Consider the following 26757-nt stretch of genomic DNA (forward strand, 5'->3'; position numbering starts at 1 on the left):
ATTATAACCTATTGGGTAACGCGGCTAAAATCCGGCCAGAGCTAGTAGATGCCACAGCGCCTGAAATACGGTATATAAGCTAACAAATCAGGCGAGTTTGCAACTGACCCGTTACGGGGTGGTATAGTATAGTGGATAGTACAACACGTTGTGGTTGTCAAATTGACTACATCATGCTGATACCGTGTAGACCTGGGTTCGATTCCCAGTACCGCCAAGGCAATCCTTTTTGCTACTATTTCAGATTTCTTTTTTATTTGCTTGTATCTGCATACACCAACCTCCACAATTAGAAGTGAATGGTAGTATTTTGTTGCGAAGAAGAGGGAATATTGTGATTATATAAGCTACGTTTGATGTACTCACGGAATTTGAAGGCAGGGATTTGAATATTCTAAAATATGGGTCTATCCTGATGCACGGTGCAGCTAGAAGTGTCGTACCTATATGGGTACGTACCACAGTACCCGAAAAAAAAAAAAAAAATAAGATTTTAAGTTCCAACCAAAGCTTCTTCTCAAACCCGCGACACGTCGTCTTCCTTTTCTTTTTCTTCTCCTTTTCTTCATCTTCACACAACACTTGGGAGAGAGTAGCATCAAAATAATTCCCTAATCCTTTCGATGCATACATTTCTTCACATTCAAGTGATTGTATAAAACAAAATATCATTGACTATTTCCATTCTGCTCAAGGTTAATTAGACGCTGGTCTATGGATGGTTTTTCTTCCTCGAGTTGATTCATTGCAAACATGGCTCAAGCTAGCAGTATCACAAGAGGGCCCATACCCTCGGGCTTTCAAGCAGCCGTCCAAAATGGTACACTAACACCCGCAGATCTCGATGAGATCCGCCAGTATCAGAGAATTATCGGATTTCGAGATACAATAGTATCTGGAAAACACACCCGTATTAAGGTCGCCAAGCCTACCATGGTAACTCCTCAACATTCTACTTCCATCGCGGCCGAGCGCGTCGCGCAGCAATCATCATCTACACAGCTGTCGCGAAATCCATCTCATAATCTCAACTCATATCAGGTGGATAATATGCATTCTTACAAAGCCAATTCGCAGCAGCCAGCTGTGACCGTAGCTAGCACAGGTTCTACTACAGCCATTCCAGGTGTTCCAAGACCTTTGAATTCTGCTAGAACAGACTTCTATCCTGCTTTACATGGCAAGCCTGGAAAGGCAGAGCCTCTGTCAAAGAGACAGAAGCTTGAACAGGATCTCAAAGAACAGCTCGAGCAACGAAAGGCTTCCCAACTGCCCCCTGAACAGATGCTTGATTTAGACCTCTCTGATATTTTGGCAAAAGCACTGACTCTTGTACAAGCTACGGCTCCTCTATCCACAGCTGGTACTCCTAACGCTGGTAGTGTCGCCGATTCGAGTGATTCTTTCGATAACAATACTTTTTACTCTAGCCCACATGAAACGCCCGACACGCGTGCCTCGCCCAGAGTTCAGAATATTTCACGTCAAGACGTACAGATGCAAGATGCAACTACCTCCGCACCCCGGCAGCCAACATACCTTCCGCAGCAGCCACAAAGCCCCCTACCTATTCAATCAGCGGCGTCGGTGTACCAAACGAGACTTAATCGTAGCGCGCTGTCGATGCAGGTCGCGAGTAGTTCTCAGCAGCAGCCAAGCACCGGAGGCTTAGCTACGTCAGTCCAAAACCATACAACCCATACTACTACAAGGACTAGACGTGAAGGGGGTCTAATAACGCAGTCGCATCAGGCACGTCGCATAGACGCACAGGTTATCAGCTCAGATAGTGGTGCTGCTAGTAGATCCGATAATTCTGGCAATACGGATTCGGACCAGCCTGCTGACCACAGCCGTATTCAGAGTCACCACCAATTGCTTCCTGCAGCTCGCTTCAGACCTCGGGAATCCCCTTTGATTCGCGCTCATGACCTTTCACCATTCGCACCCCAACCTACCCATGTGTCGCCGTTGACTACAGATCAACGACCCCCTATACCTGAGCCTGAGCTAAGTATTCTACCCGGTGCACCCGCACAAGTTACGGCTCTACGACAAGAGCATGGACCAGTGACTAGCCCAGAAAGCTCGCCTCAAGGAGATAAAGGCGGCAAGAGGAAAAATAATAATAAGCGAAAGAAGCCACAGAAGAAGGCTGAACCGAAAGGACCAGATGCCCCTGGATCGCCTTATATCAAGCCCGAGCCTCGGTCACCCTCGCCCCTATCGGCGCCTCACTTTGTTCAACCTCGGAAGCGGCTCCGATCATCTACTCGGAACGAACAAGAGCTCGTATACGACGAGCCACGAATCGAACGGCCGGTCTCAATACTCCATCGTGAACCATATGCTGCTACACACGTGCAATCCGAGAGATCGCCTTATGGATTTGAAAGAGTAGACGATCCATACGCACGACAAGTACGTCAGTCTGTTGCTCCTACAAGTCAGAGGTTAGAACGTGCTATATATGAAGAACGACGCCCGGATGGAACAGCAGTGCAATACGTTCAACGGGTCCAATCTCCTTACGGTTATACAGCTCCTTTTGGTGCAGTGGAGTCGCGTGCTCTACGCGCAGCGAGTTATTCAGTAAATCCACAGTATAGAGAGGTTCCTACTTATCAGCGTGATGGTCGGATGAGTGTACGACCTTACGCCGATCGTGCTAGATCGCGATCTCCTGTTCTTGTTGAGAGACGCTCGCCCGCAATGGCACCCCCTGCACCCCCTCGTGTTATAGTCGACCAGTATGGTCGCGAGTATCTTGAGCCTACTCGTACCAGCGCTATTACTCGCCAACCGGCTATACCGGCCCCGAGATCGAATGAGCGTGAGGTTATCTACGAACGAGTACCGGTACGTGCTCCATCACGCATCGCTGGAGACACATTTGAGGAAGATGGAGTTATCTACCGACGTGCATCACCCGCATATGCTCCTCGACGCGTCATCACGCAGCCGGAATACGGCACCGATTACAGGCGCTATCGTGAGCGTGACTATTCTATGCAACCCATAGGCGCACCGAGTCAAGAATTCATCCCAGTTGGAGGAATTGCGGGAGAACGGGGTCCCAACGAGCTTTCACGTGAATACCTATCTAGGGCGGCAAGTGTTCGGCCAGCAGAAGCCGTTCCATATTACCATGGTCTGGGAGCCGCACGCCCCGAGGCACCCCCAAGACAATACGCAGTCAGTGTTCACCCCGAGGTAAGAAGGGAGGCGGCTCCGGTTATTCGAGAGTTTAGTGTCAGGCCAACGGAACATGATGTGACCAGGCGTGAGTTTAGTGTCCGACCAGTAGAACGCTTCTATGACAGACCTATTGCGCATGCCGAGGAGGAAGTCGCTTACATCGAGCGACCTCGAGCGGCGCCACAGGATATCATGTACGCCGACAACAGTCGAAGGCAAGTCTACCAGTAAGCGTATACGGTGCTGTCGAAGACGATGCACACTAGAGGTTAATAGTGTGAGGGGGTGTTAGTGGAGGTGATTTATTCTGATTATGGCTGGCCTCGTAATCGACGGTTGGGGATGAAAAGTTGGCGAAATTCGCCATGACCGTGAAGGGTGTATATGAAATACCAAGCAGAATATGAATCTGCAGGACAATGGCCATTGAGGGGCGTTCTAGGAGTATTCTAAGGGGACAAGTGGTTTGGGCTCGGAAAAGGTTGTAGGGACCTTACTGGACGAATCGTGATGCACTCTGGTACCTAACAAGTCACTACATAATTTGCGTGTGGATTTTAATAAAGTCGCCGAAAAATAATCTACATTGGACCCTAATGATATTTAATTCTATATGAAAAGAACCCTGATCTGTATAGAGGCAAATGTATCACTTGAGCAAGGGAGGAGAATAGGAGTGGGAGTATTCATGCATGTTATTGTAACCATATCTTTCCTGTCACTTTTGATTTTGGTTGCAAAAATGTGTTAGCCGAGAGAGGGTCGGCAGACAAGGTGTTTGATGGTTGGAGAAGATATTGCCTAATAAGATCTAACGGGTTCTACATACCCAAACCATCTATAGCGACGAGCTGTTTCTTTGTTTCTCAAAGTTGTGTTTTTTCTTCTTTTCCTTTTCCGTAGGCTTATCAATCCATACCTTACTTACCGAATAACCAAAACATAAAACATAGCCCCAAAATAGTATCACCTAAAACGAAAGCGGTTCGGGAATCGGAACCTGTAGTTTTCTGTAAATAGGGGTTCCCAGCCCTACATGTATAAGCCTATCCCACTACCGGTCCCTCGGCAGCCATCCACTACAAAGGCAAGACGCGCGGCCCCGGGATGCTCCCCTACAATATTAGTAGACGATCACGAGGAATTTTACGAAAGTTGGCTAAAACCAGGAGAGTATTTCCAAATTACGAGTCAATATTTCAATATTTCGATATATATAAGAACGTCCCATGGCCTATTGTTATCTGTACTTGAGAGCTGTTGATGTATAATGTCAACTCAGGTACACAATAAAGAACAAGTGGTGCTGCTTATGCTTATTGTTGGTATGTAGCATCCATTATCTGTATTCGATTTAGAGAGACAAACTAGCCTTGAATTATTCCTCGGAAAACTCGAGAAGGAATCTACAAATTCCAAGCTTTCTATACGAATTCTAAATGGCAACCTGAATACATAATAGACAATAGAAGGTAAACTTATCTAAATGTAGTAAAGACCAGATACGTGTTAAGCTCTGTTTTAATAACAACCCGCGGGGAGTTAATAAAGGGATGAAGAGCACAGCGGGAGATCTGCCAGCTCAGATATCCCAATGTACCTGTAGTATATGTATTATATACTAATACCCACCACATACATATATGTATACATAACACATGTACATATGTACGTGCCGTAATTTTCGTCTGATGCTTTATCGGTTCGAATTTCTCATTTACTCGGATTGCGAACCATACATGTTTCATTATTAGGTATATTTGTACCCGTCCATGTGAAAGAGAAAAGAAGAGACAAAGACAAAGAAGAGGGAAAAAACGCGTTTAGTGTCCCTGTACCGTACTTGATCAGCAGTGGTCCCGTGTACCGTGGCTATGTCTGTTTGGCATGCACCTCGAATGGATAGACTGACAGATATGAAATTTGATAATTCATATCCCTGTATACCTTAATCCTTGGGTTCGTGTTGCCCCCGTTCGAAACCCTGAAAGACAAGATTGGACTAGATGTTGCACGGACGAAAAAAAAAAAAAACATATATCGAGGTTTTTCTTTCATACATAACAGACGGTCTGATCTTCGAGGGTTTGATATAAAACAAGGAATGAGACAAATACCTGTATACCTATACTTTTACTTAGAGGCTATGTACTTGATAAACGCCTTTAGATTTTGCAATTTTACACATTTAAAGATAGATTATCTAAATGTCGGTAGACCCGAGTAAGATGTGTGTGTGTTCATGTAGTTGGGAATCCTGCTTAGGGGATATCATGCAGGTGAGAGAGATAGGAGTTCAATACTAATCAGTAGTAATATGCCTTAACAGGACACCTAGAACTTATTCGAGTACAGTACAGACGGTACAGTACCTCCTGACTTACATGTGTACCTACTATAGATGCACCGCAATTAAACTTCCAAGTCAACAGAAGCATATAACACAAAAAGAATATTGAGCATTAAGCTAAAGACTTTATTTTCAAGTACCTAAGTACTCGAAACCATTATCTTCAACATGAATTAAATCTAATTTACAAAGTAAAATCGTACTTAAGCATCCAAGCCTACATAGGATTGTAGGTGAATCTCACAGCTAATGATGACGCGAGAAAGTAGAACAAAATCAGATTTGCATCTATAATCTCAAGTACCTTTACCCATAACAATACTTGGAGGCCTATCTTTATTCAGGTAGACCGTTGGATAGGGCCAACTTAAATTTGCGGCAATAACTGTCCCACCTGACCAAGTTGGTGATAGTCGCGAAGTACCTAGGTACTATACATGCGAATCGATAACCTGACACTGCCCGCTGCCCACTACCTAGGTACCTACAGTTTGCGTTAACAGGTATTTTGCAGGACTCCAGTCTCCGGTGGCCCCCACTAGCGCTGGAATGAGAGTTTGGACCGTCCCCCAACCGCGCTAAGCCCACAACCTGCCCAGGTGCATTACTGCATTTACAGGGCAGTTTACCAAGCTAATCACGGTACGTACCGACACCTTTTTGCAAGGGCTTCCAGGGCTCCCAGGGCTTTTCTCACCCAGTTCCCCTAGAACGAAGGGATGTGATTGGCCACAATGCCCAAGCTGCTGACTGCAGCTTCGACACACCCGACACTTCGGGCTTTTGGCTCGTTCCATCGATTCTTCCAGTCCACCACATCTCACAGTCCCAAAAACCATCCGTCCATCCATCCCGTCAATTCCACTTCTCCTCACCATTCATTCTCTCAAAACCTCCCCACTAACCACCAGCAGCTTTGTAGAGAGGGTGCAGTGCCGTCCAAGCAAAAAGAGAAAGAGAGAAGAGTTAGAGGGACCGTAAAGAGAAGAGCCGCCCACGACAACTTCGGTTTTTTTTCTTCCTCTTCCTTAATTCTCTTTCTTATTCCCCTTCTCTTTTTTTCCCACTAATTATTCCCTTCTTATTCTTCCTTCTTTTAAACTTCTTCCAACACGAGATACCCCGTTTTCAACCACCCACCCTCCATTCCCCCCTCCGAAAATTCCCCCTTCCCTTTCTCCTTCTCCTTCTCCTTCTTTTTACCCCCCGGTTTCACCATGCAAAAGCTCGCCAATATGCGTCACTGGCCCGAGAGGATGAGCCCAAACTTCGGCATGTCATCGAGACCGAACATGAACATGACCGCTATAAATCCACACCAGAAGGCCGGGGCTCCGGGAGCTTCGTTAAGTCCCTCGCCTGCCGCCGACTCTACTATCCACTTCGCCTTTAACGTTCCGTTCGCCTCAGACCTCGCCGGTCCTAACACAGAGGAGATATTGCACGCGACCGGAGAGGCTGTCTTCCGCTGGACGCATCCGGGAGATGCCCCTGACGACGTGCCTGTCTACGAGTTACCCGTCCATGCTCAGAATCTAGTCAATTTGGAGAATTTATGTAGGGAGTTGACGAAGGGTCCTTTACCAATCGAGGCCCATGTTGTCTCGAAAGTACCCAAGGGATTCAAATCGCAAGTCACCACGGTGTGTCTTTCCGGTTCCCCGGAACTCGTCCACAAAAGCCGCGAGACCATTTTAAGTGACACGCCCTTAGCGCTGGTATGTCCAATCTCGCCCTCAATGCAACGTGATGGAGATGTAGGCTAAACTCGATGTTATCTCAGAGGTGTACTACTGTCGACGTAGATTATGGGTTGATCGTCGACTCCCAAGCCGGCGCATTACAGAAAAACGTTACCGATGCCTTAGATACTTTTGCTGTTTTTTGCGGGGTCGATATCTTTATTCTAGGCCCAAAACTCACTCCTACGGTCGACGGTCTTAACGGCGATGTCGAAGTCATTCGGGACCAGAGGTGGAGGGTTGCTATCTACGGTGATATCGAGTCTACAGAACATGCCAAGACTCAGGTTCTTATCTTCATTGATAAATTGGTATATACTAAACCTCAAGACTACAGTAATGTGAAGCATGTTATTAATGTTGAATTTAGCTTGGACGTCAGTTGGACTTAATGCGTTTCGAGAGTACTCTTCACCCCATCGTTTGCGGTCGTTCGCGTAAGAACATCAAGTTGATCGAGTCGGTAACGAATACGGCGATTTACTTCCCGCCATTCGCTCAGTTACATCGATATTGCCCACCGAACGCGAGTCGACGAAACCCAGAGGAAATATTCATTACCGGCGAAAACCCGCAAGGCATTGAATTAGCTAAGCGCAAGATCCATGAGCTAGTGAACAGGACGAAGCTATTCATCAAAGATGCCGTAGTGTCGCCTCCAAAGATCGATAGTATCCTTCTTGGACGAATGGACAAGGTTCGAAAGATCATGGAAACCAATGGCACATACATCATGTTCCCTCCACTGGCTTCTCAACGCAACATGATCAGGGTTCAGGGTGTTGAAGGGCTTCACATCGAACGCACCATGAAGGAGATCATGTCTCTCGTATGTCTCTTTATGTCGTTCGGATTTGGCATATACTAACTAACATTTTAGGCTGGCCAGTTCTACTTTGCGTCGTGGTGGATCCAGCAGATCGGCATATCTCAACTCCCGGGTCCTCAGGAAATACGCACCATGCTTGGTGATATCTCTGCCAATTCCGACGCCGATATCTCCTTTGACAAAATGACCTTCACGATCAATGGCTCCGATGATGCTGTGAAGCAGGCTTTGGGTGTTCTTTCGCAAATCGAGTTTGTGAACCGAACCCAACACCAAATTCGAGTCAAGATCGAGCTTGCCAACGAGCACAAGGAATTTGTCTCAGGCAAGAAGAACGGCAAGATTAACAAGATTATGACACAGAGTATGTCACATTACTCACATATTGGAATCTAACTAACATGATATAGGCAACGTCCAAATCATTTTCGACAGTTTTAGGGAGTACAATTTCGACATCGATGTCATTGCACCATCATATGACTCTATGAAACAAGGAATGACCCTAGTTGAGCAGGAGATGCCTGCTTCTATCTCTTTTCATGTTCCTGATCAGTATCACAAACGAATCATTGGTATCGGTGGTCAGCACATCCAGCGTATCATGAAGAAGCACTCTGTCTTCGTCAAGTTCTCGAACGCTATGGATCGTGGTAAGAATCCCTCCTATCACCTTTAGCGAGATTTAAAGCTTATTAACAGGCACGTCAGGAGGAATGGGACGCGAAGATGACGATGTTAAGGTGGACAATGTCATCTGCAGAACGCCGGCTCGAAATGCTCAGAATCTTGAGTTGGTCAAAACTGAGATTCTCGACATGGTGGATAGGGCGGTAAGCTACATTAATATTTCCAACATGCTTGGTCCGAATACTAATAATTATATGATATAGCACTCCGAGTTCACTTCCCAGATTGTACATGTTGATCGCCTGTATCATCGACAGCTTATCTCCCGTCTTCAAGAGATTGAAGAGCTAGAAAAGAAGTGGAATTGCAAGATCGTCTTTCCGAGCACCGAGCAAGCTAGCGATGAGGTTACGGTTACCGGCCCGGAATGGCAGGTGCCTCTATGCGCTGACGAGTTCCTGGTGAGTTTAATGGAATTCTAGTTACCTATTTGGCGCGATACTAATATTTCTTCGTAGGGTATGGTCCCAGAAACTCACGAATTGATCTTGACTCGAACTCCATCGCTAGTCAAATTTCTCGAGTCACCTGAATTCGTGAACGAGCTCGTGTCGAAGTTAAAGTCCCAACACGAGGTGACACTCGAAGTGCACGAGAATCCCGAAGAGAAAACTGAGGAAGGAGAACGAACAATGACTTTACTCTGGAAACTCACCCGCAACAACACTGGTGGCCTTCGCGATGCCATCGATTTTCTTATGCAGCAATTCGCAGCCGCGAATGTCGATGCCACCATTGTCAAAGGTGCAATTCCCCGTCCTAAGTCGGACTCGTTCGAAGACTCGTTACAGTACTTCGACTCCAAGTTGCTGCAGCATGCCCCTACCTCTGTCGGAACCGATTCGCCCACGAAAGCGGCTTTCGGCGAGGATATGTCCCAACAACGAACCACCACCATCTTTGACAAGCTTCGAAAGCCGTCTCAGCTGCTGTCTTCCCTAGACCGCAGAAAGAACAGCTCCCATTCGATGAACACATTCTTCAAAGGCTCAAGCAATGTGTCCAAGTCGTCTCTCATTTCGATAGACTCGACTCGCAGCTTCAATGCTGACCGAAACCCCTGGAATGATAGTGGCGTCAATCTTCCAGATGAGGACAACCACCCATGGTCAAGCCGTCATTTTGGCAATGGCTTCGACAACAAACTGACGCCCAACAGCATCCCACACGGCGGCGACATCACGCCACGTCACAGTACGCGTGCGTCTGGCGATAGTGGACGACCGTCGACTTCTCATTCTACAAATTCAGGATACCCCGGTCCAATTGGACCATACCGTTAGATTCCGTCTTTTAGATGCTCTACGTGCAATACCCCTCGGCTGGATATACCCTGGCGCGTACAAATACCCGATCCTATGATCATGCATCGGTCGGCTTTGCTTTATTTCTCGTTTGATGATTTCCCTGCTTTTTCTTCTGATTTATAGTTGCGCTTTTCTCTCTTCTCTTTCCAGGTTTTACGGTTTTATTGCTTTTGTTTTCGTTTTGATATCATTTTCCCCATCCGCTCGCAGGCAGCCGGGCGGAGGCTGCGGGACGATTTTACTTGACGCTTTATAGCCACGAGTACATCTGGACATGATACCACGACTGCGTAAGGCGGAATACGGCGTTGCAGATTGGAGCGGGAGGACGCCGTCGGATGATACCACAGAAAAGCACAGAAAATTTGATACCGCTTTGGGGGGCAAAAGAAATGCATCAGTTATTTGCGTATGCTCTCGAATTGAGTGGCGTTGGTGTTCTTTTTTATAGGACTGAGCTCGTTTGGAGCCAACACCCCATCGAATTATCCCATACACCCTCAACATCTGTTCCGAAACGAAACGACATAGACGACGAGTTTGTTTTCATCTCGGACGGCGACGACCGTATCTAAGGGACATGATGCAGCACGGAAGGGGAGAGAGGACTCGGGAGGGAGATTGCAATATGGGATTCGGGAGGGAGGATTTGGACGGGAAATACCACGATGGACGAATGACGGTGTAGCTAGCAGGCTACGGTTGTACGATATCACAGAGATGATAGGCAATGATACCCTCTGGTTCTGAGCGACTTTGTTTTTAGTGGTTCTTGGATGATTCCCACGTGCCTGTTATATACCTCACATACCCTCATATGTCCCTATGAATGATTGGTGGAGGTGACGGAAAGCATACAGGGAATAGCAGACAATTGATCTGCGGAGTTCCCAACCAGGCCAACCAAGGTATACGGATGACCTTGCCAAGTGGCAAAAGCAAAAGGGCGGTTTAACTTTAGGTAAGTCAAGGTGAACGGAAGCAAACTAGAATGAAGCTCCGTTTGAACGAAAATGATTGGACTATATGCCAATCTCTGCCATACTTGATTAATAGGGAAGTCACGCGAGCAGGGGAACACAAGTGGAAAAGGGAAAGAACTTCGTTTCCTTTCGTTTCCCCGTTTGTCGTGTATAACCTGTGAGGTAAGTGCAGATGCAAGTGCAAAGTTGCAGTTGCTTTTGATTTACAGTTCGGATTGATGTGGACTTTCCTTCCTAGGTAGCAAATACAGCTAAGTAAACAACATAATAGGGTACGTGGGTTGGCCGCACCTTCACGTTTTGACTCATTTTATTCCCTCATATCCTTCCACTTTCCCATTGCCCTATCTCGTTCTTTCCTTTTCTTTCCATATCTCCCTTGCGTTTCACAACTGCTTATTTCCGACTTTCGGGAAGTCCTGCCTCGGCATTCGTAACGTTTTTTTTTTTTTTCGCCAGCCAACGCTTCTACATCATACATCATTTTCAAGCTTCACACCTATTTTTCCTACCCAAGTCGGCTACCTATCAGAATCAAAGCCGTAAGTTTACTTGGAACTAACAACATTCCTCATCGTCCAATATCATCCCTCGTCGTCACAATTATACATCATATTCCTACCTTTCATATCAATCTAACACGTTAGGTGTTGATAGAGAAGGCAACGAAATCCATCATTTAAAACATCAGGCAAAAGAGTCGCCCCCGGAGCTTACGCTGTGACTTTTTTTATTCAATTTTTTTTTTCCACGTTTCTACCGGGCTCGGAGCATACATAGCACTATTCGCCTTCGAGGTTTCAGACAGCACGCTCAGTTCGTTCTCGCTGCTGCTGCACCCCGCGCTTGCGCCTGACTTCTCCGATACTACCCTGTGCCGTTCATTTCCCTCTCCCGTCAATACCAGTACATAGTTACCAGGTAATTCCTCTTTGTGCGACCTTACCACCCCGGGCGAGTTTAGCCAATCAGAAGGCATACGGGCAGACAAGTACCGGTGACACAATTGCGTGCATATTCGATTGCTCACCTACGGTAGGCTAGGTACCATGTCGGAACTCCCCGTCAGACCCGGCAAGGGAAGTCCTAGTGGTGGTGGTGGTGGAGCTGGGCGAAGCCGTACCCCTCCTGTTAGTTTCTCCCCGGGCTCCGCCTCCGGCACCGATGCCGAGGAGGACGAGGATGAGCTCCGTCGACCTACTTGGTGGCAGGCTATTAGCGGCGTGGGGCGGGAGCAAATAGGAGGTGTCATGCGACCGCGGGATGAGGATTCTTCATCGACATCGAAAGATCGCCGGGGTTCGCGATCGGCGTTCGAGGCTGCGATTGCGGCGGCTAAACAGATTACCCTGCCGATGGAGAACGCGGTGGATGATTCTGAGGATATGTCCGATGACGAGGTTGAGGTGCGGAGTAATTACGGTCGACGACATCAGAGTAATGCGGGAGCTCGCGGTGATCCGAAGTTTGCTCGTGTTCATGAGATTCTGCCGTTCCCGTTCCACCCTAATGTGCGCCCTTTGACGGTGTCGGATCTCGAGAGCTGTGTTGCGCTTGAGGATGCGGCGTTTGCGAATCCGGAGCATCGGTGTACGAGGGAGAAGGTATGTTTATTTTGATTTTCATACGTACTTCCTTTTTTTCGATACATATTCCTACGTATCTATTTCTGCATGGCTCTCTCTGGAGATACTTTTCATTTAAGCATTAAAGCCACATCAGTTCGGTGTCATTCGCAAATTATTTCGTGTTGGTTATCATAACGGCTTCCGACGCATATATTACTACAGCATAACATCTCTTATTCCTTTACCTATACCTGACTATGTGCTATATTTATATCAAGTAAAAAGGCTGCTGATTCACATTTAGTTCGAATATCGCTTATCCGTTTGCCCGGAGTTATGTCTCGGACTTTTCTGCACTATCGTTCCCGACAAGGCCGGAGATTTCGAGATTTCCACGTTTGCAACAGCGCACCCAGTTGAGACGAGTCGTGACAATGGCGCTCGAAGTGTCCTTGTAGCGCATATCGTATCAACGAGATCCTATGGCGCGGTTGTAACTGACGCGGCGATGGATTATCCTCGCGACTTCCGTACCAAGAAGCGGAACAACACTGACCTAGGCCACCAAGATGCCGGACAGACAATCTGTCTACATTCACTTGCAGTACACCCGAAGTTGCATGGTTGTCATCTAGGAAAGTTGATCATGAAAGCCTATCTCCAGCAGATCCAACACGCCGATATGGCTGAGCGCGTAGCGCTCATCTGCCAGGATGTAAGTACTTGATGCTCCATACCGTTTTCTAACTTGTAATTAATCTAGCATCTTTATATTAGTATTTGGTCGATTTCTACGAGAAATTCGGATTCAAGAACCAAGGTCAGAGCAAAGCTCAATTCGGTGGCGGTGGTTGGAATGATATGGTGGTCAAAACCGCCGATATCCCTCCGTACTCGTCTCGACGATAATCTCTTTGCCTCATATAAGGCATCCGGCGTTCTCGGTTGATGGGGAATACCTATTCTTTTTTCAGATTTGACGGGAGATTTGGTGGTCTGACGTGGCAATTGTTCACGTGGAAAATGGACGAGGATGATAAGGAAGGTGAGACGAGATCGAGAGATTATTTCTTAGCATCTGCACGTGCGCGCGGGATAAGCATGCAACAGTTTGCGAATTTGCGAGTTTTCTGATACCCAATCACGAGGAAGGGTAATGGCTGGGCATTTGATTTCTTCATTCGGCATTTACGTATGAAATCGGCTTCGTTCACGGCGGATGGCGGGCTTTATGACGACGGATGATCATGCGCTAGATTTGATATTACGACTCCCCTCATTCATATCGCATAAGGAAAAAAGATGGCCTAGCATATCTCGGATGTATAGAAGCTGGTAAGCAGGCAAGGGAGATGATTTACACATGAGGTAGACCAGCAGATAGACACATATGGCCCGGTCTGGCTTGATAGACTTGCTAGATAGTGCGTTGCGTTGCGTAATATTCGTTGTTTTTCCACCACTCATCTATCCGTGTTCGCCGGTGTGCTTACGGATAAGTAAATGAGTATCGGATACCGGAAATTGGTATATCCTTTTACCTATTTCACTCTTCCGAAGGGGGAAGAAGACTAGCCGAGATAAAATAGATGGCTGGCTGGGTTTGGCTTACTGGCTTTGATGATCTCCCGCTTACGCATAGCATATCCCACTTACATCCGTCACATTTGTCTTGTTTCTCGGATAAGCACCGCGAGGAAAGGGAGACGAGACGGGAAAAGTTGCCCAAAAGAGTAATCCGGGGTGGTTAGGTGAATCGATAATGGGGGAGGATGTATACGTATGGGGTTATATGTTTGATGTGGCGTATAGGAAAACACCTACGAATGGGGGATGTATCTGCGAGATAATAAGATGTAGACATATGTATAGGTACGAAGAAGAAAAAAACTATCGAAGTAGGTAGTATTTAGTCTTTTTTTATTTTTCTAGGGTTATTTTTTCTTGATATGCCACCCTGGACTTGTGTTTAAGCCGAAGCTACTTCAGCTGATGATTTGAAAAGAAAAATAAGGATGGTGAGGATGGTGATGAGAATGTTTTATGCAGTGTTCGCGTACTTGGCCGTGATATAGGTCGTTGATACATGGGGTTTATTGGATATGAGTTATGGGATATATGTAGATGTGCGGTCTCCCTTGCGTTCCCGCTGCATCCCTTACTTCGGGGAAGAAGCCATAAGCTCGCGGTATGCTTACTTGGTCACGTAGCTCTCACTGATGGGATATTTACTAGCTTGTATAGCACCCAGCCACCTAATCGTGTTAACTTGTTTTTGGTATTTTGACCATGCTACCGTTACGTTTACGTATCCTACGAGTGGCGGACGAGATGTTGTAGGACGCGAGATATGCATAGATATAAGCAAACATATGATATATCAATAATGAACTATTGAACACGACGTATAGGTTTCATCGTGCCTTTACTTTTCTTCCCCTTACCTCGGTTGTGTAAGCGACGTGGAACGGCTGTGGCATATGAAATAAAGGGGGGTGGCGTTTGACGTACGGAAATAGCTAGTACGACTAACTTTTTATCAAAAATATATTTATGAATATTTATAGAACAGCAGCTACCCTATGTTAGATACATAGTTAGGTAGTTGTATACCATGAAGCTCAGGGGGCGTGGCACGCGTAGGAGCGAAGCAAACATGTTCTTGATATTCGGTTAAGTGACCGAAATAGTTATATTCACGTGGGACGTCTACCTAATCACTGTCCTACTTCCAGCCTGAACGCCAAAAAGCAACCTAGCATGCCGTCGTCAATGAAGTCATACGGTGAGAGAATAAATACGTGTAAAATTCGTGTGGCTTAACGGTGAGAAGCCTTGCCCATAGTTCGTTTACCAGCAAACTGTGCTTAATGTTAGCATGTGATAATACGGCAAACATTAGAAGTATAGGAAAACTTACCAGATGCTTAGGCAACGAAGCACCAATATGTCGATCTGCCTCTCCCTGTCTAGCCATACGGTTCATCTTCCTCTGGCCAAGCTTAGCCACTCTTTCAGCCTTCGTTCTAGCTAACTCATCTTGAACACCGTCTTCTCGTCTGTTGGTAGCCGGCTGGCTTCTTGCTCTGCTCTTGGAGCGTAGTCTTTCTCTTGGCGTTTCGTCGATATCCATAGCGTTGGAATCTTCAGTACCAAGACGGCTTCTAGTAAGAGAACGACCACGGGTAACAGTTTGGGATCTGGCTCTAAGATGTAGATCTTGTGTGTCGACACCCATCTCATCAAGCGCATTTTCAAGTCGAGATAGGGGCTTCTTGATAGCCTTGCGGGGGAGGGCCGCGCGGTTCTTGACTTTGCGCATTCTCGCCTCATTGCGGATCAGCGCTTGCTTCTCTCGGATGATCTCCGCCTTCACCCGAATATCTGCCTCTTCCGCATCATCTATCTCCTCATCCGAGTCGTAGTAACCCTCAGCCTCAAGTCTCTCTTCCTCTTCCTCTAGGGCTTGAAGCTTAGCATCGATATCAGGATCAATGTAATCGTACACATTCTTTCCATCGAAGATCTCCGGTATCCTATCGTGCTTCCATTCGGGGTTCGCAAGAATGTAGTCGGCTTTCAAGTCGACGTTGTACACACCAGCGCCACCGTTCTCGGCCTCGACATCGCGGGCCAACCTGCGACGTTCGGGGTCATCCTTGTCGTATTTCTTCATTAATCTCACGGCTTCAGGGATATAGGTTTCTTGTGTAGCACCACCCATAGGCTGGGCCACGTGAATTCTCGTCATCACATCTGCTAATCTGCCACCAACAGTACCACTGCTTGATGTACCAGCCTTTAACTTCTGGGCAACTCTGTCGGCGAGTAGTCGCTCACAAGCAGCATTCTTTACCTCCTGAACGCCCTCTTGGGTGTTGCAGGAGAGTTGGAGTAGTTCCACTTCCCCGGACGAAACCAACGCCTGGAGTTCACCACCAGTCTTTGCGTCTAGCTCCTCGGGCCTTAAGATGTCGATCTTGTTGATGACGATGAAAACTAGCTTATTGGAGAATAATGGCTTGATTGACTTAAACAATTGCATTTGCGCGGCAACTGAGTAACCACATTGCTCGGAAAGATCCATAAAGTAAAGAATGGCGGATCTTAAATGAGCAATAGCTGTAATAGACTGCATTTCGATTGTGTTCATTTCTTCTAGAGGGTGATCTAAAATACCAGGGCTACTTCATGTTAGCTTATCCTAGAAAAGAGGTATCATCTCTACTTACGTATCAATAGCCTGGAATCGGAGGTATTTGTAATCGAAATGACCAACGAATAAGCTCTTCGTAGTGAAAGCGTATGGCTGAACATCGACATCGGCTCGGGTAACGCTCTTCAAGAAACTCGACTTGCCAACATTGGGGTATCCGCAAATCAATAGAGTTCGGGTAGTAGGATCGATTGAGGGGAGACGACCAAGATGTTGTCGGACTTGGTCGAGATATAGAAGGGGATCCTTCAATCGCTTGGTGATTGTAGCCATTCGACCGAGGGCGGCCCTCTTGAGCTGCTTGCACTGGAACAGACTCTGGGCATATTTAAGTAGGCGCACATAATCTCGCGATATGGTCTCGATTAGGTGCTTGGCCGTGGAGAGATGGCCCAGAGCGATTTTGAAATGGTCGGCATCGTAGAGGGTATTTAGAAGATCCTTATGGAACGGGTGGATATCTTGAAGTCGGGGGAAACTCTCGAGGATTTGGGCGAATTTTTCGGAAAAGGTTTCTTGTGTAAATTTGACTTTTCGGGTATAGAATCCTGTCGCGACAAGTTAATATGTGATCGCAAATGCATTGTGCTTGTGCGCCATGATTTATGAGACTCACCTCTGATACGGCTGATCTTGAATCCCGATCGGATTTGTGTGGGCAATCGTCGCTGAGTTCTGGACAAAACAATGTCGAGGAACTCCTGCGACGTAGGAACTGGTGGGATATCCTTCCAAGTAGTCTTCATCTTGGGCGACAGGAAATGCGACGATGATGACTATTAAAAGTATTGGTTGGTGTTAAACAGGGTCCTGTTATTTGGACTGTTCAATTTTTTTTTTTATCGATTTTATCGAAAAAGAGGCGAAGTGGAGGGACGGTGGGAATCGGTTCCACTTTACGAAATCTTGGCGCAGAAAAAATCTTATCGATATCACTATCTAATCGTCGATAGCAGGCTCTGCGCTAATTCATAGTAGGGGGAAAAAGCAAATAGCTACGAGACAGGAACGATGCTCATGAACTTTGTAGATATTCAATTCGATTTAACTCAAGAATCCAAATCTAAAAATTAAAATATTTGTGGCAGTTCATTAATGTGAGTGTGAAATCTCATAACATTCAAAATTGTGCTTGGATTTGAACTTTTCAAACTTAAGCACCAATTCCAATTCCCATCCGAAACTTCATCTACAGATCTTGTACTTACCCCGCCACGGAGTTTTAAAACGGGCGTAATTGAATTTATGACCTTGATGAGTTATTTTGGATACCTATTTAACTTCAATCCAATTCCTCTTTTTGTCACATAAAATAAAATGTATGAGAATTGAGGAATCACGGTAACTGACAAGTTCTACTTAGAATCCCGCAAGTTCGGACCTTGACCAGAGTGTTCATTAGATACCCATAGGAATTAATATCAGTGTACTCTTAACCATGAGTCTCCCGGAGTATAAGAAAGACTTTCTCAAGGCCGCCGCAGCGGGTGGCGCCCTACGGTTCGGATCATTCGAACTCAAGTCGAAACGTATCTCGCCATACTTCTTCAATGCTGGCGATTTCTATACCGGAGCTCTACATGAGCCCATTATGGACGCATACGCCCAAACCATTGCCTCTAGTCCAGAATTGGCGGATGGTTTCGATGTACTATTCGGACCTGCCTACAAAGGTATCCCTCTAGCTGCCGCCACATTCTACGCCTTAATCAAGCTAGACCGTGAGCGTTACCGTAACGCAGCTTATAGCTTTGACCGCAAGGAGGCGAAGGATCATGGCGAGGGCGGCACAATTGTCGGTTCTCCTCTCAAGGGCAAGCGCGTCTTGATCATCGATGATGTCGTATCTGCCGGTACTGCTAAGCGTCAAGCGATTGACATGATCCGCGCGGCTGGGGGTACAGTGGTTGGAATTATCGTCGCATTGGACCGTCAGGAGACGTTGCCGGACGGCGATGGAAAAACAAGCGCCATTGGTCAACTACGAAAGGAATATCAAATCCCGGTCGTACCGATTATAAAACTCGATGATATCATTGACGGCATGAAGGGGGTCATCTCGGACGGCGATATCGCAAAGATCGAGGAGTACCGGACGAAGTACGGAGCTAGCGACTGAACGTCATCCGGTGGCGAGGCGTTACTTTAGGATGGTTATATAGGAGGGTAGTCGGAATAATAGGACACGGCGGATTTCCTGCAGGTTGGGGAGTACAAAAATAGAGAAGGAATATCCAAAATGCTACGGTATTAAAATCAAATCGGAAAATTTAGAAATAAAATAAAAAGCAAAATTAAATAAAATAATATTCCATATTATAATATTACTTGCCTAGGATACATCACATCATGTTACTCACCGACAAGAGCCTCATGCCTGTTAGCCAAGAATTGAACCATGGATACATGCAACCCCCTTTATTAACCTATACGGTATAGTTTCTAATGCAGCTTACGAATCAGCGGCGTCTTTTTGTTCAACCTCAAACAACCTTGAAATTCTCAAATCCCGAAGGAAAAAAAAAAAACAAGCCACGATGAAAAAAAACCAACTCAGTCGCATGATCACAAAATGACCGCATGCCTAGCAAAGCAAGTTTCATACAGGCGCCGCATAATCTGTGAGATCCAAGAATAGCCTATTTGGCATTTTATCGTACGTGTTATACAGTACAATACAGAAGAAAAAAAAAAGAAAGCAGGGGGGGAAATAAATGAGAGGAAATTAAAGAGAAAAAAAAAAGTCTCACCGCCTTGCGCCGCCAAATCATACAACAACGCCAGCTTACGTTATCGATTCGTTCTTGGAGGCTTTGCTCATTGATTTCCCTTCGCTCTCGTACACGATAAATCGCTACTATCGGGTCGGTGAAGAGGAATAGGAAGGAGTACGACACACCGCACACATACGGGTGAACGGGCATGTCGTTGTTACAGTAAGTAGTAACGGCAACTTACATCCTTATTATGCCTACATTATCTACCTACATACATATCTGTCGCCTACCTACCAGCATACGTGGACACTAGAGCGAAATGTGACCACTCACCTTTCACCGTCTTACACCTCTCCCTGCTTGTCCCTTTCCTCTTTCTCTCCTTCGGGCGTCACCGACTCCCTAACGTACCAACAACCTACATACATCCATACATACATCCATACATACATATTTTCCAAGTCTTCACACTGGCTAGTTGGCCACTGACCTTAATACCTGCCTACCCTAACAATAGCATAAACACACTAACAATGACCTCACTAACCAACCCCCTCTCCCCTAACAAAGATCCTTCCGCAATCTGTCGCCGCGTGCCCGCTTAGGCGTCGGCCTAGGCATGCTAGCTTGGGGCTTCATTGGGCTGCAGCTGAGCGATCGCGTCGAGACACGGTACGGGTTGAAGCCCACCGAAGAGGAAGAGGAAGCGCTCAACAGAGCGCTACCGCACATCACCACCGTCGACAGGACAACGACGGGCAACGGTGGCAATAGTAGTAGTAAGAGGAATGGTGATGGGGGTGTCTGGAATCAGCGGTGAAAAAATGGGAGAATAAAAAAAGGGAATTAAAAATGGAAAAAATACAATTTGTTGCTTGCTTGAACTGATGCCCGGACGGCCCGACCTATCGGATCTCTAGCCAGACGGGCGGAAGACTAGGTACTTAACCTGCCTACCTACAGTATGTATGCACATTACATATCGTACATACGCACATGCCATGTCTATGCCATACTATGTATGTACACCTGGCCAGTCAGTTGAATGAGTGAAAATGAGCGAGTGAGAAGTGGAGAGGCGGGAAGCAAGAAAGTTCGCCACCTCCTAGGAAGAACCGTTGTTGGAAACTGCTAAGATGTTCGAGAACGACTGGCTGACTGGTCAGGTGTTCGAGTTTCGAACTGATGATGACGCTCCGAACCAAACGGCCGCTTCACAGTGTCGAATCGGATACATCCATCACGCAATGCCTATCTCTGGGGGTGAAGGCAGAAAGAGGAAAAATAGCATGGGGATTAGACAAGCCAGATAGAAGAGGATATGCAGTTTGTGAAGGTCACTTGGAGATTTTAGCAAGCAAATCCAGCAATTCCAAACTACAATCATCGAACGTTAGCCACGTAGGATCCTAGCTACCACGACGTAGCATACATCGTTTTTTTTCTTCAACGGGAAGCATTCTCCCTCGTGTTAGTCGTGATCCCACCAACGACAGGTACAAAAGCTCTTTCCTAATAGCGGCAACATCAACAACGACATCAATGTCAATGTCAACAATAACAACAGCAATGCCAACAGATCCTAGCAAAAAGCCACGAGAGAAGCATAACACGTTGTTAAGATCCCCCTGGACAATAACAACACTGCAGCTAGTTAGTCAATGAATGGTAGACGCCGAGAGATGGCAAGCACGAACAGATGGACGGCGGCAGTTGGCGAGATCTCGCCGCGCATATGCGGACCTCATGCCTCTTACCCTTACCTACCCTGTTCCCTTCCGTTTCGAATCTTCGTTCTTTGGCTTCAGACAGCACGACACGTCTGCATTTACGAACCAGGCCCCCTTCACGAGACGCACATGCTAGACAAGCATTGACTTCCGGCCCCCATCCAGTCAGAAACGACACATACGTAGAGAGAAGTTCGAGAACACCCCTGTCGAGAGGTCGGTAGACATATTTCCCAAAACGTATCTCCCGTATCTACCTAACCCTCTCGACCAGATACCTAACCTAACCTAATCTGCTTCGTGCGGCCTAGGGGGGAAGCCCGTTCGGGATAGCCGCTACGCGCTACGTGGCGGGCCCTTGGGCATTAGGGGAAGTAACGGAAGAAAGGAAAAAAAGAATAGTAACAAACCTAGCAAAGCAATGCTGGCGTTGTTGACGATGCTGCTGCTGCTGATGATGATAGTCCATTCTAGCAACTCATCTCGGTCCCCAGTCAACGTGACACCTGCCTACCTACCTAACCCACGTAGCCTATTTCATGCTAATGGACCGTCATTCCATTCCTATCTCGTCTCGAGGCCCTTCAAGAGACCCCAAGTAGTCTCGAAGTACAGATACCTGACGGTACTTGCAGCAGCCGAAGTAGGACTACTGTAGTTGCATATTGGAGTTTATACCCCCTTCAGTAATATACTTCTCATGATTCCTAATCTAGACACATTAATTGCAGTTTCTATCTGCCTAACCCAAGGTAGACAGAAAAAAACGGAAAGCATTGACATTGGCATTGCACAATCTCAGTCGTGCGCCTATACATACCTGGGAATTTAGCATAACATAAACATATCCACACAAGATCCACCGTAGCATAAAAAAAAACATAATCCTAGACCGAACGAACTAGGGGGGGTTACGCTGGTCCACACCTGTGGATGTGACAGGTCATTTTGCTATACCCCGATCCAGCCCTATCCTATAGTCCACTTTATAAATTCTCAATTCCTAAATTGTCTTGAAGTTGTGGATATTTATCGTGTTTTAGCAAGCCACAATGTGGAAAAATGGTTCTGTGTCACGATAGTTATTTAGCGTTAGCATTGTTGAAAATAATAGTATAGCGCTCAGCGGAATTAAGTTGAGCTTGTGTAACGTTTGTTAAGTTAAGATTAAATCAACTTCTTAAAAGTATATGAATAAGCTTCATTTTCGCAACGATAACGGTATTTATAGTGGTAGAAACGGCTTAAACATAGTTCACCTAAAGCAACTGTCGTTTTTCGTAATAACCGAAATGTAGGAAAACCAATTGATAACGATATCGATGAATTTTATTTAACATTCCACCGTTGGCCTAAATGTCAGGATTAGAATATCTACGGAGTCAAATCACGAGAAGTGCACGTGATCTGCACCAAATACCATACAACAATGAAACCATATACTTTATTTGTTCTGTTCTGTTTGGTCTATTTCATACGTCGACGTCAATGATATAAGAGAAAAGAAAAAAAAGGGAAGAAAAAACATGCTCAATGAATCCTGCCTCCGGCCACCCTCTTCCTCAACCCTCCCTCCTTTCGCACTTTGCTCGATGCTCCTCCTTTATGAAATAATGCGTGCCACAAGAAACGAGACCACCTCCATAATTGTTTGGTTACGGGGTCAATTGATTGATTGTTTGATTGAGTTGTAGACGTGAACATTCATCATGATATCGCCTCTCAATAGGAGGGGTTGTAAACCTGCCATTAAGGGCTGGCTGGAATCTAATCATCGAGTCTAAATGCAGACGCCTCAGCCAGTCTAGTATTGTTTGCGAACCAACCCGGAAATGCAGAAGAAATTGCCGCCGTCAACCCGATCCGATGCAGAGGAGAATCGAAACTTTTGAGACCACAAAGAGGAAAAAAAAAATTGTAAAAGAGGAAAATCGGGAAAACATGAAACTCAACGCCCCACGTATGCTTGTGATGTAAAAGTCATCATCATCCTGAACAAATTAGGAGCCACCACCTTTGCTCAAACTTCCGTTTTGACCGCTGGCATACCAGGAGATTCCACAACCGACGGTAAAGGTCTAAACAATTGCGTCATGTCCAGTGTGAGATCATTAACTCCGTACTCGTTGTCGATATCGCTCACAGATCCGAGTTCCTCACCCCTCGATGCCCCGTCCGTCATCACCCACGTCTTGACAGACTTAATTAATTGAATTACTTGTCGAAATCGATTATCCGGGGCCATTTGTAAATCCGCCACCGTTGTGTTCTTGAGCATGTATTTTGCGAGCCAGAAGAAATGAATTCCATCACGACAGAAACCGTACCGCCTAGGATTAGAAACTGAGGGAGGAAATTGAATCGCCATGTCCATGTCCCAGTAAGACTTGAACTTGTCAAGAGCAGTACACAGGGCCTTATATGTTTGCGCTGACACCCCAGCAACTGGCGTACCGGTTGCACTGTTGTTTGCGCTTACATTGCCACTTCCCGTATCCGAACCATTCGCAATAACCCAGTCATTTTGCGAAAGAGGAGTTCCATAACCATCCAATGCCGCTAAACGACCTTCAAGTTGTGCACGTCGAATCTGAGCAATTATAGCATGAATCAGTATGAACTTGCCATACAAATTGGTGCTTCCAGGATGTATTTGATACGATCCATGGAAAAGCGCGGTGAGTGTAAGATTCAATTCTGGCTGTTTGTTGCGTTGTGAGCCATCTGGGTTTTTCGCTCTTGCTGCGTCAGGTCCGTAAAGACCCAATGCTTGCGCGCAATCAACTGCGGACTGTGCTTCCCATGCTGCATCATCTGCAGGCAACGGGATACGGAGTTCAAACCCATCAAATTGAGGATCGCAATTGAAGTAGAGACCACGCGCAACGTCGAGAAGGTATATCATGTCCATGAGTCGAATGAGTGATTCTTGCTCAATCCATGCTGTCCAATCAAATTGACCAGGGTTCAGATCTTGAGACTGAATCTTGTGTTGGTGGAAAATGCTATATAAGTAGGAATCCTTTCTGACTTGCAGCAGGTTGAATTTTCTGGCGATATCCGCCACCAGAGGGAAAAGTCTCCTGGCACTTTCCCGCTGGACGGGGGTACCATGCCAAGTAAGAAGTGCTGAAATCAGAATAAGGGCTTGTAACCGTTCAATGTCCAACCTGGTTGGGTTACCATTGGTGAACTTGGAAGTTTGGACTCCACTGCTGAACAGATCGCAATCGCGCTCGAGTGCTATTTTCAAGAAATTCATAACATCTCGAACGTTAGACGACGAGCCACGGTTGGAATAGCAAGCACCGACACAGCACATAGCAGCAATTAGGCCAGTATAAGCATCCATGATACGGAAGGTCGGAATATGTAAGAAGGAAAAGTGAACGTGAAAATGGATATAAGAATCAAGAAAATCTCTAATATTGTCGGGGGAATAGAATTCGTTGAGGCTTGCGGTCGAGGGCGTGGTGACGGAACCGGGAGGGTGGTAAAAACTAAGGATCTGTGAGGAAAGCTGAAGGTAACGTTCTTGCGTCGAGGATTGCGCGTCCCAGTTCGAGAAAAATAACGATCGGTCGTTCACATCGCTCGGGGCCACGCCCGGTATACCCTGGGGTCTTTCGGAAGAGAGGTTAGGCTCGGTTTTGGTTCCGATCTGATTCTGTCCAATATTAGGAGGGAACTGATTGACGTAGGCATGGTGCGCACCAGACTGTGGAAACATCTGGGACCAATCAAGGCCAGATTGTTGGTTTGAGCCCGAAGCTCCATACATGGCAGGCATGCCATTCTGAGTCGGGGGCATGTTAAAGTTGGCCAACTGCGGGTTGATGTTCGAGGACATCGAGTTCGAGACGTCGCCGTTGTAACCGCCGGTCATACTTCTTCGGTCCCGATTGCCGTTGTCGTCCATCCGGCTCATGCTACTCGATCTAGAAAGCTGGTTCTGGTCGTTGGCCATGTTTCCCATACCATCTTGGATCTGGACCATACCGAATGGGTGTACGACATTATCACCTGGCATGTTAGCCATGCCATTCATATGACCCATGTCACCTTCATTAGCCTTTTGAGCATTCTGCTGCTGTTTTTTAACGTGCGCTTGGGGATGAGACAAATGGCTCACCCCAGTGGGGTTTCCTCGTCGAATCGAGCACTTTTGGAAATGACGTTTTAAGATGTCACTTCGCGAAAACGTATCACGGCATAACACGCACATGTAAGGGCGGTCACCCGTGTCTGTCAATCATTCATGGTTAGCATAGTGGGGGTATCATTATGCAGATCGCAGGTACTTACGGCGGAGAAGATGGCGCTTCAGATGCTTCGCGTGTAAGTATGTCTTCGTACAGTGGGGGCAAGGGAATTTGCCGTCTGCGTCCTTCTGTGGAATTACTGTATTCTTGGAAGCGCCACTACCGGTAGGGGCTGCAGGCCTTCCTGGAGCGCTGGGTAAGATACCACGGCGTCCTTGGGAGCCAACCACATGAGTAGGCTGGTCGCTTTCCTGCAATAAAGACTGCTGGTGTGGCATCATGGGACTTCCGCTGTAGGGGGAAGGGAGTCCTGTTTGTGGCATAACCCCGCCTGCAGGCATGGGGCGGAGGACAGGAGGTCGCGCCGCCGCAGGGGCGGGCGCAATGGGTTGCGGATGAGAGGCTGCGACAGAAGTCTGCGGCATCATGGAGGTCGTAGTGGGATAGCCCTGCTGCTGCGGCTGATACTGGTTAGGCATCATGCCGTAAGAACCACGCGTAGGTCCCGAGTTAGGGGGCGGGTACTGGCTCATCGCGTTTGGAGGCTGTGGTGTATTGGGTGTCCTTGGTGTTTGCGGATTACTACCGTAAAGAGATTGCATAGCAGAGGCGTTATGCTGTAAAGGTGGCAAGGTGTGTTGAAGAGACGCGTGGTGAAGTTGGTTGGGAGAGATTGCTGCTGGCGAAGGATACGATGACCCAGACGTGCCTATGCCGTGAGACGAGTACGGGTTTTGGTGTGAAGGGCCACTGTCCATATCCTTACTGAAGCTGTCCAAATGGCGATTGTAAACGAGGCCAAGATTGCTCAAATTGAAGCAATACTAAGGTCTCAATACAGTGCCGCAATTGTCCTAATTATTCCCCCTCTTCTATTTCCTTTGTTCGACAACACTCAATTGGAGTCGAGGAAAGTTGGAATGATCAATTCGAAGAAGAAAAAACGCAGCGAACGGTGACGATAGATGCGCGCGGCGTAGTGGAGGGGCACAGCAAACGAAACGCGTCGGATGTTGGATTGTTTTTTTTTTTTCTTAGCCGTCCGATGCCGGAATTGAATTGGCCGAGATCCGTTGGTCCTATAAGCCAAATTTTTCCTCCACGCCTATTACCCGACCTGAATAAGTCGATGTTGACGCCAGCGCGAATGGTGATTGAATTGTGG

General features: G+C 46.8%; 7 protein-coding genes and 1 non-coding gene across 8 annotated transcripts; 5 read left to right on the forward strand and 3 right to left on the reverse strand.

The window, feature by feature from the left end:
- Positions 1-117: 117 nt before the first annotated feature.
- On the forward strand, positions 118-217 carry F4822DRAFT_t89. The gene has a single exon. It is a non-coding gene; the product is annotated as a tRNA-His (tRNA).
- A 300-nt stretch (positions 218-517) lies between these two features.
- On the forward strand, positions 518-4168 carry F4822DRAFT_409176 (uncharacterized protein). Its single transcript, XM_051458637.1, has one exon. It carries the CDS (start codon positions 754-756, stop codon positions 3427-3429), a length of 2676 nt encoding a protein of 891 aa, XP_051311958.1. The 5' UTR covers positions 518-753; the 3' UTR covers positions 3430-4168.
- A 2597-nt stretch (positions 4169-6765) lies between these two features.
- F4822DRAFT_431059 (uncharacterized protein) lies at positions 6766-10092 on the forward strand (the record flags this gene model as incomplete). Its single annotated transcript, XM_051461421.1, has 8 exons — positions 6766-7266; positions 7332-7601; positions 7661-8119; positions 8171-8483; positions 8530-8772; positions 8831-8952; positions 9013-9210; positions 9268-10092. 8 exons carry the CDS (start codon positions 6766-6768, stop codon positions 10090-10092), a joined length of 2931 nt encoding a protein of 976 aa, XP_051311959.1.
- Positions 10093-11963: 1871 nt separating this feature from the next.
- On the forward strand, positions 11964-13744 carry F4822DRAFT_307701 (uncharacterized protein). Its single transcript, XM_051455282.1, has 3 exons — positions 11964-12703; positions 12972-13382; positions 13445-13744. The coding sequence occupies exons 1-3, from the start codon at positions 12149-12151 to the stop codon at positions 13574-13576; spliced, it is 1098 nt and encodes a 365-aa protein (XP_051311960.1). The 5' UTR covers positions 11964-12148; the 3' UTR covers positions 13577-13744.
- A 1456-nt stretch (positions 13745-15200) lies between these two features.
- Positions 15201-17724, reverse strand: F4822DRAFT_409187 (nucleolar GTP-binding protein). Its single transcript, XM_051458638.1, has 4 exons — positions 17500-17724; positions 16900-17431; positions 15588-16851; positions 15201-15528 (listed from the first exon to the last, which is right to left on the reverse strand). The coding sequence occupies exons 1-4, from the start codon at positions 17627-17629 to the stop codon at positions 15487-15489; spliced, it is 1968 nt and encodes a 655-aa protein (XP_051311961.1). The 5' UTR covers positions 17630-17724; the 3' UTR covers positions 15201-15486.
- A 46-nt stretch (positions 17725-17770) lies between these two features.
- Positions 17771-19210, forward strand: F4822DRAFT_409188 (orotate phosphoribosyltransferase). The gene is made up of 2 exons (XM_051458639.1): positions 17771-17980; positions 18247-19210. Exon 2 carries the CDS (start codon positions 18322-18324, stop codon positions 19000-19002), a length of 681 nt encoding a protein of 226 aa, XP_051311962.1. The 5' UTR covers positions 17771-17980; positions 18247-18321; the 3' UTR covers positions 19003-19210.
- A 95-nt stretch (positions 19211-19305) lies between these two features.
- F4822DRAFT_409191 (uncharacterized protein) lies at positions 19306-21058 on the reverse strand. Its single transcript, XM_051458640.1, has 2 exons — positions 20171-21058; positions 19306-19819 (listed from the first exon to the last, which is right to left on the reverse strand). The coding sequence occupies exons 1-2, from the start codon at positions 20330-20332 to the stop codon at positions 19547-19549; spliced, it is 435 nt and encodes a 144-aa protein (XP_051311963.1). The 5' UTR covers positions 20333-21058; the 3' UTR covers positions 19306-19546.
- A 2292-nt stretch (positions 21059-23350) lies between these two features.
- On the reverse strand, positions 23351-26125 carry F4822DRAFT_437867 (uncharacterized protein; the record flags this gene model as incomplete). Its single annotated transcript, XM_051462455.1, has 2 exons — positions 23351-25575; positions 25636-26125. The coding sequence occupies 2 exons, from the start codon at positions 26123-26125 to the stop codon at positions 23351-23353; spliced, it is 2715 nt and encodes a 904-aa protein (XP_051311964.1).
- Between the last annotated feature and the right edge of the window lie 632 nt (positions 26126-26757).

This window comes from Hypoxylon trugodes (assembly GCF_022578975.1).
Source record: "Hypoxylon trugodes strain CBS 135444 unplaced genomic scaffold F4822scaffold_7, whole genome shotgun sequence".
Classification (NCBI taxonomy): Eukaryota; Fungi; Ascomycota; class Sordariomycetes; order Xylariales; family Hypoxylaceae; genus Hypoxylon; species Hypoxylon trugodes.